General features: G+C 54.7%; 1 protein-coding gene across 1 annotated transcript in view; it reads left to right on the top strand.

Moving 5' to 3' along the window:
• The window catches only part of ITPKB (inositol-trisphosphate 3-kinase B), a gene marked incomplete at both ends in the record, with an annotated part of 101,920 nt that overhangs the window by 82,291 nt on the left and 6,920 nt on the right, over nt 1-12,709 (top strand). Inside the window, 2 exons of the mRNA XM_080698698.1 lie at nt 8,423-8,522; nt 10,446-10,659. Coding sequence (XP_080554824.1) covers nt 8,423-8,522; nt 10,446-10,659 — 314 coding nt within the window. The remainder of the gene's footprint in view (nt 1-8,422; nt 8,523-10,445; nt 10,660-12,709) is intronic.

Consider the following 12,709-nt stretch of genomic DNA (forward strand, 5'->3'; position numbering starts at 1 on the left):
GGGTGACTTGGGAATCCATCCTTTCTCCTTGCTGCACCTTCATCCATCTTCTGTATCTGGAACTGCCGTCGACGCGCCAAGCTCTGGCTGCCCTATCCCCCTGAGGAGCCACTCCGTGGTTTCCAGCGCTGCCTGAGCACCATTGCAGGGAAGCTTTATAAGCAATTAATCACGCAATTAGCTCATCTACTTGCCACCCAGTCCCCGTCCGGCCTTCTGGAAGGGCCTAGTTGGATTCTTGCCAGTCCACTGCGCCTTGAAAGAAAAATAAAAGTACTGCATTTTAAACAAACAGATACAGACGGGAAAACCAAAGTGAGCATGTGCTTGCCTGTCTGGCGGTGTGTGGAGCACCTCCTCAGGATCTGACTGCCCCACCGGGGACGCCCAGTGTGCAGACAAGCGCACTGAGGTCTGCACTGGCTGCGGAGGGGACAGGCAGAGAAGAGGCTCATCCCAATCCCCGCACCCGATGGCGCTTGGCTTCATCATTTGTCATCTAGAGATGAGTTCACACTTGATGGGCTGCCTTTCCAGCTCAGAGGCAGGATGCTGTGGAGGGATGTATCGCTCCAGCTTGCATTTTTCAGGATGGTGACGCAGCAGGGAGCTGAGTGGTGCTAGAGGAGCCGGGCTGCAAGGAGGCCAGCTTCTCTGAAATGGTCCGGGCCTGGCTGTGGCTGATGGAAGAGGGCTGGAGGGACGCGATGAGAAAGAGCAGGGCCTGTGCCTGCCTGGGAATGGAACAGCCTCCCAGGGGGCCAGCACAGCCCCTTACAGGCCTGCTGAGTCCCTCCCCACCTCCCTCCTCCTGGACCTGCCTGCCTGCCTGCCCTGGTGGGTGCTCTGGGGCCCCCGGGGGTGGGGTCAGTGCTTGCTTGTTGTGGTGACATCACTCAGGCAGAAACCCAGAACCGGGATGGAGCCATGTCTGGGGAACTTGGGAAACACCCAGGATGTCCAGCTAAATGGAAGGGAAGTCTTCCCAGGACAAGAGATCTGAGCTGTGTTTTAAATTTACACAAGGAGGGCTGGGATGTAGCTCAGAGATAGAATGTTTGCCTAGCACGTACAAGGCCCTGGGCAGCATCCCCACTGCTGTAAAAGTAAAATAAAATAAAAATGGCCTCTAAATACACACAGGGGTTTGCCAAATTCTTAATGGTGCAAACAGACACCCTTGTGGGTCTGAGGCTTGGGTAGGGAGGGTGGCATGGAGCCAGGAGTTACCTGCAAATGCCCACAGGCCTGAAAAAATCTGAATGTAATGAACTTCTGATAGTTCTACCTGTGGATTGGGGTGTGGGCCCCTGGTCTTCTCGACAAAGCACTTCTCACCCCCAGTCTTATTACTCCTTCTTCCCCAACTACCCACACTGCATTGAGAAATACAAAGTTGGTTTGGAGGGGCAGGAGGTAGCTAGAAAGAGACAGCAAGCAGATCCCAAATCCTCAAGCAGAGGATAAGGGAGAGGTGCTGGCCCAGGGAGGTACTGGCTGGCTAAAGACCTGCTGAGAAGCTCAGACAGCACCTGGGGCTGGGAACAAGAATCCACAGAGGATAGCTGGACATGGCGGCACATGCCTCCTCTGCCTACATAAACTCATGGCATCGGAGACCTGTCCAGGCCTCCTCCTTGGGCTTAGCCTGGGCTCAAGCAGCCTGGCTGGACAGTGGATCATTTCTGCCCTGGGCTCTCAAGGGCTCTGGGCAATTCTGTTTCCAGGGCCAGAGGTAGGCAGGAAGAAGGACAGACCTGGGAAGGGGATGTATGGTTTTTGGGGCTTCCACAGCTGAAGAGTCCAGTGTGGGGCTCTGTGTGCTGAGTAGGAACTCATCCCAGGGAGGCCCCAGCCTCCAGTGAGTAGATTCACATCTGGTCCTGAGACAGAAAATCTTAGGGAGAGGGACAGAGGAACAGGTGAGACAGATGTTGGTTTGCCATGCTTCCCAGCTGAGAGTTTCCTCTTGAAGGTGCTAGAGCTGCTTCCTGCAGTGGGGGAGGGTCCCCAGACTCCCTCTGGCTCCTGTCATCTCCAGCACCAGGAGGGCTGGGGATTTGTTGTCCAGGGCTTTTTTTTTTTTTTTTTTTTTTTTTTTTTTTCCTGCTACAAATCACTTTCCACAGTCTCTGAATTTTTCACAACTTGAAGGTAAATGCAAGGGATACAACTGCCCAGAGCAGCTTTACCACTAACAGCACAGCCCTCTGGGCCTCTCAGAGTTTTAAAGGACCACATTCCCCACTCTGGCCACTTTCTGATCCTTTCCTTCCAAACTGAGCTGAAGGAGTAGGGGCCTTACCATCCCCTGCGCAGGTGGAGGTTAGCAGAAGACCCTGGCTCTTACAGTGCGATGTCAGGGCTGGGTAACAAGTGTCCAAAGAGGGCATTGGCTGCATGAAACAGTGCTGGGGGTGTACATCAGAGGTAGAATGCCCCTGGGTTCAATCCCCAGTACAACACACACACCTGCAGAGGGCGAATCGGGGGAAGGCTGAGGACATGCCACCCTCCTGGCCCCTCCTGCCAGGGCTTTTCAGATGGCTGCTCTGAGCCCCCTAAGGAGGCTTACAGGCACCTGCAGCCTTGAGTCCCCACATCGAGGAGCCTCTGATCACAGGCAGAATGCTCACTGGCCAGGGTCCCTGCTGCCACCTCACAGTGGAGCTGTTTCCCTCCCAGGAGGCAGGTTGGTGTTCTGGCCATGCGTGACAGCTGGGCACATTCGCGGACAGCCTGAGAGGGGCCCGCCTGGCTAACACCCCACCCTCCCTACCTGGATGCCCTTGTTACACTTTGGACAAGGGCCCTTCATTTTTTATTTTGTGCTGGGTCCCCAGCATCATGCAGCTGATCCCAGTCATAGCTTCAGTGTCTTGTAAAAGGAGTGGCCAGGCCCCTTGGTCCCCCACGGCCTGGCTGGAGTGGTTTGGGTCCTCACCTGCCCCACCTCTCTTCTTCCTGCTGCTCCTCACCTTCCTCTTTGCCTGCTTTATGGATGACAGGCCAGCTTGGAGTCCATGTCAGGTACCCCTCATTTGTTTAAGACAGAGTTTCTCTGTAGCATGGCTGAGGATCTGAGAATATCTGACTGGGAGCACCAGCCAGAGGATGGTGTGTTCCCAGGAACCCTCGGCCTCTTCTGGTAGCTACGCTAGAAGTGGTACCTGAGCGTCCCCAGAACAGGACATCTCTTGGGTTTTGAGTGGACGGCCTCTTCCAAGGGTTCTGGACTCCCCTGTTAAAGTAGTTTCCACAAACTCTCCCTGAGCCAGGGCCCTCGCTGCCCTGGGGGTGGAGGCTGGGGTGTGGGCCTGGAAGCATTTCCCTTTTATCCTCCTCTACCAATATTTTGCCTCCTCATCCAGCTGTCTCAAGGCTGGAAAGACACTTAGGGGTGAGACATAGTCTGGGTAGATAATGTCCCCTGAAAGAGCTCATTTTGGCAATGCAAAAGTGTTCAGAGGTGAAATAATTGAATCATGAGTGTTCTAATATCATCTGTGGATAAATCCACCGAAGGATTAATGGATTTATTGGGTGGTAAGGTTGACAGGTAGTGTGTGGTTGGAGGAGGCAGGTCCCTGCAGGTGTGGCCGTGGGGAGTGTGTGTGTGTGTGTGTGTCCCTTGTTCCGTCCTCTTTCTGTGCTTCTCGTCACCATGCCCCCAGCTCTACAGACACGACTGGGCTTTACATAGACTGAAACCTCCAGAACAAATAAATCTTCCCCTAAATTGTGGCCATCAGGTATTGTGGGCATAGCAGTGAGGAAGGATGCTGATGGATACAGGGTCCTCCTGTTGCCAGGAATAGGCCACGTGAATCAGCTTGCGATCCCCACATGAGCTGGTCCCTAGTGGCGATGGCAGAGAATGGAATGCCTTAGGGTAGCAACTTACCAGACCTCAGATTCTTCATCTGTACAATGGAGAAAATACTCTGATCTATCATCAGGTCACATGGCAAGAGCTCGGTAAGTGATAAGAATTATGAATGCTGCCAGGCATGGTGGCGCATGCCTGTAATCCCAGTACAAAGGAGGCTGAGACAAGAGGATCTCACATTTGAGGACAGCCTCAGCAAATAGTGTGACTTTCATCAACCTATTGAGACCTTGTTTCAAAATAAAAATAAAATAGGGCCAGGGGTATAGCTCAGAGGTAGAATACCCCTGGGTTCAATCCCCAGTACAACAACAACAACAAAATTATGAATGCACACAACAGGCCCCGAGCCACCTTCCAGTGGGGAGTCAGTGTTTGCAAATCTACAGAGATGAGCCTTCTCATCTCATCTGCCAGTGAGATGGTAGGGGCCGTGCCGGCCAGCTACGAGGTCCCCTGCGCTGGCCTCACATGTGAGCCGGCGTGTGAACCAGCAGTGTGCCCCAGCAGGACAAGCTGGTCAGCGAGTCAACTACCTTGGGCTCATGCAAGGAGGACCCGCAGCCCAGAGAGGCTAGTGGGGCCCGCCCTGCACATGGGGTGCAGGGGGAGAGAGGGCGCACTGCTGTTGGAGAAGGGTCAGTGCAGCCAGGGACCTACAGTTGTGCTTTACCACACCACAGGGAGTGTTTGAAGGTGTCTGAAGGTTGTCACCCCAGCTCTGCTGGAGGAGCTGGGAGCCTGGGCGTGTGTCTTGGTTTCAGACCAAGAAGCAATAGAGACTGAGAATCTCCCTGGGCTGGGGTGACAGCCACACACGGCCCTGGATGGGACTCCTCCGGGTGTGGGCCTCTCTCCTTACTCACCCCGTCACCTGTCTAAGCTGTGAAGAGTCAGGAGTCCATTTCTGAGGCCTGTGGCTTCCTCCAAAGCTTGGAGGAAACCCTGACCACCTAATCTGCCCTCCCAGCTGCCACTGGAAGTCAGTCTGGCCCTGAGCTAGAGGCCATGGGCTCAGAGGCCGTGGTCAGTGGTCCGTGCTGTTGCTACATCTTGCCCCGTAGCCCTCCTCTCCTGAGCCTCCTCTTCCTGGCAACTGCTCGTTCTGCTTGATGTTTGGCAGAGATCTGGGAGCTGCCTGGCTGCTGCTATTTAACCCCCCCAGGGAAAACCCTGCCCATGCTGTTAGGGAGCGAGCAGGAGTATCCGGGCAAACGCTTGGCATTCCTCCCAAGTGGAATATTCCACAGCCCATGTCTGGCGGGGCAGCCTTGGGGCAGCAGGACTCTCCTGGCCTTGGCCACATGGGGCCCAAAGTTCTCATGGTGAAGACAGACTTCCAGATAGAGGAGGTGTGGGAAAGAGGAGCCAGATGGAAGAATGCCTGCTCCTTAGAGCCTGGCCATGCTTGGAGGCTGTTGGACCCCTGAACTCTCAGGGGACCCCCAACCTGTAGTACCCCCTCTGCTCTAGACCCCTGGCCTTTAGCTGTGGGGAGACAGTGAGGAAGGAGAATTTCACAGCTTCAAATACCCCTGCAAGGCCGTGCATGGTGGCACACAGCTGTAACCCTAGTACTTGAGAGGCTGAGACAGGAGGATCACAAGTTCACCGCCAGCCTCAGCAACTTAGGGAGGCCCTTAGCAACTTAGCGAGACCTTGTTCAAAATAAAAACTAATTTTAAAAATGGCTAGAGTGTAGCTTGGAGGTAGAATGTTCCTGGGTTCAATTTCAATTCACACATACAGGAGAGAGAGAGAGAGAGAGAGAGAGAGAGAGAGAGAGAGAGAGAGAGAGAGAGAATGAGAAACATTTTTAAAGTACCCTCCCAGGCCAGTGCTGTGCTGTTTTGTCCCGTGTCTGTCCCCCCTGCCTTCCAGGGTCACAGGCCCATTGCCCGGTGTCCTTGTGGGTTTCCTGAGATCAGCATCCCAACAGGGTGGGCCAGAGCCGCCCAGTGTGCTGTGGTCTCTGTCCTTCAGTTCCTATGGCAATACCACTGTCTGACCCAGCATGATTGCTCCCGGGTAACTTCAGAGACCCCTTGTGTCCCCTTTTTGAGCACAGGGCTAAAGGCTGTCCCACAAACGCAGCCTAGCCCAGTCTTCTAATAGCTCTACCTCCTGTGAGAAGGTAGTCCCATTTTACAGACAAGAAGATGGAGCCCCAGAGAGGGCCAGGAACTTAAGGGCAGTCAGTGAGGCAGAGAAGGAGCCAGGACCCCTGCCTGGCTGCTGCCTTCACCCCTCCACCTCTTAGCTCCCTCCTCCCCCTGCCAGCCGGTTTGGCTGCAGCTGCTCCAGGTCTGGCCTGTTGGAGTCTCCTTCTCTGCCTTAGGTCTGTCCTAATACTGCCTTTGGTAGGTTCGGCCTCCACAATGTCCTTCCTTCCTTCCCAGCAGTGCCGAAGCTGGCCTCACACTTGCAATCCTCCTGCTCCAGCCTCCAGAGTGGCTGGGACCACAGGTGTACCACCATACCAACTCCCAGTAATTGTCTTTGAATGACTCTTCCAAGGTCAGGGGACACTTTCTCCAGGACTATTTTTTTGTCACCACACCTACAAATAAAATGCACAATTCAATATCACAGCTGGGTGACAGTGGTCCTCTCTAGTCTTTCTTAGGGCAGGCCATTACTCTTGGCACAAGGGAAGTCATGTGCTAGTGTCCTAGAGTGTCCATCAGTCCCTGGATCCTGTGGACCAGCTTCCATCCCTCCTTAGACAGATGAAGACACTGGAGCTCCGAGAGTGAGCATCAAGAAGGGCGTCGTGGGCCTTGCTCCTCCCTGCTGGGGAAGGGCTTGGGGGCACTGGACTGGGGGCACATTACCTCCTCCTCCTTCCAGCCCCGGACTGTCCCCTCTGAGCTCCAGTGCAGGGACACAGCCGGCAGGTGTTGAGGGACTGTGCACTTTTCTTCTGCACCTACCTCAGTGGCCTCTCTGAGACAAGCCCCTTTAACTAGGTTTTTCACTGTCCTGGCACATTGACTGACCAGATTGTTTATGGAGCCTTCTGGGTGCCAGATAAGGAGCGCCACAACCGTCCCTAGCCTTCTTTGGCCATCTCTGTCGAAGCCAGCTAGAAAACACCCCATCGGTAAAGCCGCTCTCCTGTCACAGGCCGCACAGCTGGCCCTCACTAGCAGACCTGGCTGGTCTTGGTGAAGGGCAAGGGCTTTGGGGATGTGAGCAAAGGTCACAGGGAAGAATTATTTTTCTTAGATCTCACCTTGAAAACCAGATGCTAGAGCCTCTGAGTCTCAGCAGAGACACAGGAGGAGGCTGCTTTCACCTGGAGATCCTGCAGCCCCTACTTTCTGCAGGCTCACTGGGCGGCCTGGGGCTGGGAGGAGGCTGCATCTCCAGGGTGTCCCCGTCAAGCCAGAACCCCCATATCCCCTTCTTAAACCTTGCTGCTTCTCCTTCCCAGCTCAGGGATTTGTCTGTGGCTTCTACTCTGGTTTTTCTGGCAGCAACCGCTCCCCAGGACCTGGAACGGCTTCTCATTTGAGGCTCTCACCACTCCCTCTGGGCTGGAGGGTTTGGGGGACACTTGGTCTTCACCTCCAGAATCCTTTTCTTATTAAAGTTAACATAAGGATTTTTTTTCTTGTGGAAATGTTTCTTGGGTTTGGTTTTCTTTAAGTAGTTGTATGGATGAAGATTTAAATGCTAGATTTCTCCCTTACATCTCAAGAGGCTCAGGAACAAACAGAAATAGCATCAACTGCCTCGTGTGTTTGTGGTTTGAAAACAAGCTAAGATGCTCAGTAAACCTTGGTTCTCCTTTCTGCACAAAGGGCCCCTCCTTCCTCCCTAAATGCTCATATGCACGCGTGTGCATGCATGCACATGGACACCCACAAGGCATGCACACACACACACACACACACACACACACACACACACCACACTGATGCACCTGACGGCTTCAGCTTCAAAAGCACCTTGAGAAGGGTAGTGAAGAGCAAGAGCTGCGAGCGTGTGTGCCCATGTGCACTGAGGCCAGGGGAAAGAGGTGCTTTCCCTTTTGAGTCCCTTCAAAGTCCTTCCTCAAACCACTTACAGGTCTCTCTGCTACCACATCTACAAGTAAAACGTGCAGTGATATGTTGCAGCTGGGTGACAGTCGCCCGCTCTGATCATCCTTGGAAGGGACCATTGCTCTTGGTACATGGGAGGCTTTTTTCCAGAGTCCTAGTGTCCATCAGTCTCATGAGCCTGGTGGACCAGCTGTCCATCCTGCCCCAGATGCAGATCACTTACCTTGGAACCTGTCAGACCCTCATTTCTGGAGGTCCCCTGAGCATCTTCTCAGCCTGTCTGTAAGATGGGGCCAATCCACCTGTGGCTGTGCACCGCATACATGACAGCTGGCAGGTGCTTGGAGCCCGCTGAGGCCACCTGTGCTGTGGGGATGGTGCCTCTGGTCTTGTGGCCATGGGGAGTGAATTACCTGGCTTTGAATTCACCCTAACCAGAAAGCTGTGGTTGTCTTCTAACGTTAGGCTTTTTGTTTGTTTCTAGAGCAAATCATGGAGGAAAATAAAAAACATGGTGCACTGGTCTCCCTTTGTTATGTCCTTCAAGAAGAAGTACCCCTGGATCCAGCTGGCGGGACATGCAGGTAGACGAAGCTCTCCTGGACTCATGAGCTGCCTGGGAAGGCACAGCAAGTGTGGGAGGGAAGGGGCTGGCCCTGGGTGCTCCTGGGGAGGAAAGCAGTAGAACAGCCTCTCTCTGAGAGACTTTGTAGTCTGCAGCTGCAACCACAATTGCAGAAGACGAGCCTGTTATGCTGCCTTGGAAATAAACACGGCGGGTAGTGGTGGTGCATGCCTGTGATCTCAGTACCTGGGAGGCTGAGACAGGAGGACAGCAAACTTGAGGCTAGCTTTAGCAATGTCGTAAGCCCCTGTTTCAAAATAAGAATAAAAAGAGCCAGGCATGGTGGTGCAGGCTTGTAATCCCAGCATTCGGGAGGCTGAGACAGGAGGATCCCAGTTCACAGCCAGCCTCAGCTACTTATTGAGGCCCTCTGCAACTCAGTGAGACCCTGTTTCAAAATAAAGAATAATAATAAAAAGGGCAGGGGGTATTGCTCGGAAGTAGATTGCCCCTGGGTTCCATTCCCAGTACTACTACTACTACTACTACTACTACTACTAATAATAATAATAATAAAAGAATAAAAAGGGCGGGGGTGTAGCTGGGAGGTAGAATGAACTTTGGTTCAATCCCCAGTACTGAAAAAAAAAGTAAGTGAACATGGACAGCTGACCTGTCTAGAATCTGCCTCCAACACACTCATCCTCCTCCCTCTGTCTCTCCCTCTAGCTCTACCTCTTCTAATTTGGCCCTTTCCCTCTCAGTCTGTCTTTCAATTTCACTTGATAAAAAAACAGATGGATCCATCAGTCTATAGTTCACACACCACTTGCCCCCTGGACAAAGAGATAGAGCTAATGGATTCATCGAGCGCCGTCAGTGTGCCAGCCGCAACAGGAGGAGCTGGCTGCGGGTGGAAGATGCAGCAGGCCACTTACAGCCATGGCCAGTGTCCCTGCACCAGGCAGAAGGTGGCCAGGGAGCTCGGTTTGAGCGCTCTTCCGTTCACCCATCAGTGTTAACAGGAGGAGGGACATCTGGAGCCAAAGCCCGCGTCAGCGAGTCCACACGTGGGCCCTTTGGCACGCACTGTCCTCCAGGGACATTTTAGTGGCTGCCGTGGACTTGGCCTTCATGACTCTGTTGCCTGAAGACCCTTTTCAGGCCAGCAGAGGCTCCTACATTTCTTTTTCTTTTTTCTTTTCTTTTTTTTTTTTTTTTTGTGGTACTGGGGTTCCTGGAAGCCCTTCTACCTCCGAGCTACACTCCCAGACCTATTTTTACATTTTTATTTAGAAACAGGGTCTCTTACGCCAGCGCGGCTGGCTTCGAACCTGCGCGGCTGGCTTCGAACCTGCGCGATCCTCCTGCCTCTGCCTCCCAAGCACGGGGATTACAAGCGTGCGCCACCACGCCCGGCCCTACATTTCTTTTATATTCCTAATCACACTGGCCTAATAAGGAGGGTACCCAGGTGGACACCCTTTGTAGGTACCTACCTGAGGGTGTGTCTTGGAAGGAGTGCTGCCCAGGTAGCCTGGGGCCTAGGACCCCACTTCTCAGCCCACTCTGTCTCCCTGACACTGAATCCTGTCCTGTCGGGACTTTTTCTCCTGAGACCAGGCTATACTTTTATGCTGGAAAAGCAGGCTTGTTAGCGGGGTTGGGATGCTAGAAACCACATTCTACTGTGGCAGATCTCTCATGAAACCCTGCTCACCCTCCTGCAGGGAGCTCTCGTGAGTCTCCACCTTCATCTCGGGGTCTAGGGTTGCGTTCAGTGAGCGTGAGATTGGGACTCAATGCTTGTCCATGCGGGGATGTGGGCACACCTTCAGCTCCTGCCTTAGCCAGCTCTATAGCCTTGAGGGGCGGCAGATGGGCAGAGGACACCTGCGGGTTACAGCTGGGGACCCAAGGCCTCTTTCTGCTTGCTCTCCAGGGAGTTTCAAGGCGGCTGCCAATGGCCGGATCCTGAAGAAGCATTGTGAATCGGAGCAGCGCTGCCTGGACCGGCTGATGGCCGATGTGCTTAGGCCCTTTGTGCCGGCCTACCACGGGGACGTGGTGAAAGATGGGGAGCGCTACAACCAGATGGACGACCTGCTGGCTGACTTTGACTCACCTTGTGTGATGGACTGCAAGATGGGTGTCAGGTGAGCCAGGCTCCTGCAGCACACGTGTTCATCCCAGCAACACTGCTGGCCATGCATCAGACACCCAGGAGGCAGTTAGGTGTCCAGAGGCCTCTCGTGTGCCAGGGCAGGGCTGGGGCTACTCGACCAACCAGAACCCTCCCTCCCCCATCAGCTCCCACCCTGTGCAGAGGGACCCGGGCTTTGCTGAGATGGCTCCTGGCCATCTGATGAGCAGGTGTGATACAGAAGCCAACGTTGGTGGCCAGGAAGGAGCCCTGGCAGAGAGCTGCTCTCTAATGGGAGTGGGAGGGTTTGGGTTGGGGGTAGCAGCTAGGCCTAGGGAGGAAGCAAGGCTGTAGGTGAGCCACGGGGCACTGGGAATAGAGTGGGGAGAGAGCTAACATGTAATCATGTTTGAGAGAGAGAGAGAGAGAGAGAGAGAGAGAGAGAGAGAGAGAGAGAGAGAGAGGTGTATGGTGGAACGTGTGGCTGGTTACTCCCAGCAGTCAGCAGCAGACCCAGGGCCTCCTTCTGCAGCCAGGGGGCAGAGGCCATGTCCCCTGCCCAGGGCCGCCCCTCCCCTCTGCAGCTCCTCTTCCATGGCACCCCAGGACTCTCAGGAGGGACCCTGACCATCATGGCTGAGACACATTTAATTTCATACTGGCCAGGGGCCCAGGGGTAGAGGAGGCGGTGACAGAGGAGTCCTGTGTGGTATGGGGAAGTCTCCCCCAGGCCAGCGCTCTCAGCCCCCCATGCCCTGTACAGAACTCCTAAGGACCCTTAGCTCTCTGAGCGCTCTGCTAGTTGCCTCCGTTTCCCTGACCCTCCATCGCGCTGGGAGACTGTGGTCATGCTCCAGTTTAAGCAGGAGGTTCTAACACCCAGCCCTGGTGTTGCAGGGGCACCCCGCCAGCCAGGCAGCAGCACAGTGCAGATGTGCCCCAGGCTCCCCGCCTGCAGCCTGTCACCTGCTACGGGGGTTCATGGGACCTGGCTCCCATTGGGTCTCCCCATTGTCACAGTCGGACCAGTCACAGTCGGGCCATGGCCTGTGGCCTGCTCCCAAACACTTTAGTCCACAGCCGGGGCCTCAGAACCTCTGCTGAGACCAGCAGCCCTCGGTTGCTCTCGAGTGTGCGAGGGGCGGGGGAGGCTGGAGCCCAGAGCCACCTCAAACACTGAGCCCCAGGACTCAGTGGCTGGAAGCGGTCAGCAAACCCATGTGTGCCTGCGCCTCTGTGGGATGGGAGGCGGGAGGGGAAAGCCCTGATGGGGCTGGGCACAGCCCAAACTAGGGGCCTCTCGGGCCCCGGCGCACAGGACATCTGCTCAGGCCACTCTCAGGGTATCCTTGGATGTGCCTCCCTGGGAGTTGGCAGTGCTTCCTGTCCTCCCAGCCTGGGCTGGGGCCGAGGCCAGCTGGTCTCCAGAGCCCCTGCTCTCGAGAAGCTGTGGGTGGCGCTGCACTGCCACCTCCTCAGGGAATCCAGCCGCTGGGGAGTGAATCTCTGCTCCCTGCAGGGATGCAGCTCTGACCTTCCTTCTAGGGCAGAGGAGAGTGGGGTGGCAGGGAGGACTCTCTGTGGCCCCAACACACCCTGCCCTGTCACCTTGGGGGCACCTCTCCCAGGCCCTTCCTCTCCTGAAAGGTGAGCAGCTGACTGGATGGAGATGTGGGGATCCTTTTGGGGATGAGCACTGGAGATTGAACCTCTGAGCTCTACCTCCAAGTCCCCCTTTTTTAAAACAAGGTCTTAGTATAGCCGGGCGTGGTGGCACACGCTTGTAGTCCCCGCGCTTGGGAGGTGGAGACAGGAGGATCGTGCAGGTTCGAAGCCAGCCACGCTGACTTAAGAGACCCTGTTTCCAAATAAAAATATCAAAAAATAGGTCTGGGAGTGTAGCCCAGAGGTACAAGGTTTTCCAGGAACCCCAGTACCATCAAACAAACAAACAAAAAAACAAGGCCTTAGTAAAGTGCTGAGGCTGGCCTTGAATCTGTGATGCTCCTGTCTCAGCCTCCCAAGTACTAGGATTATAGGTGTGTGCACTGTGTCCACTTATA

Source organism: Muscardinus avellanarius (genome assembly GCF_963383645.1).
Source record: "Muscardinus avellanarius genome assembly, chromosome: 7".
Lineage (NCBI taxonomy): Eukaryota > Metazoa > Chordata > Mammalia > Rodentia > Gliridae > Muscardinus > Muscardinus avellanarius.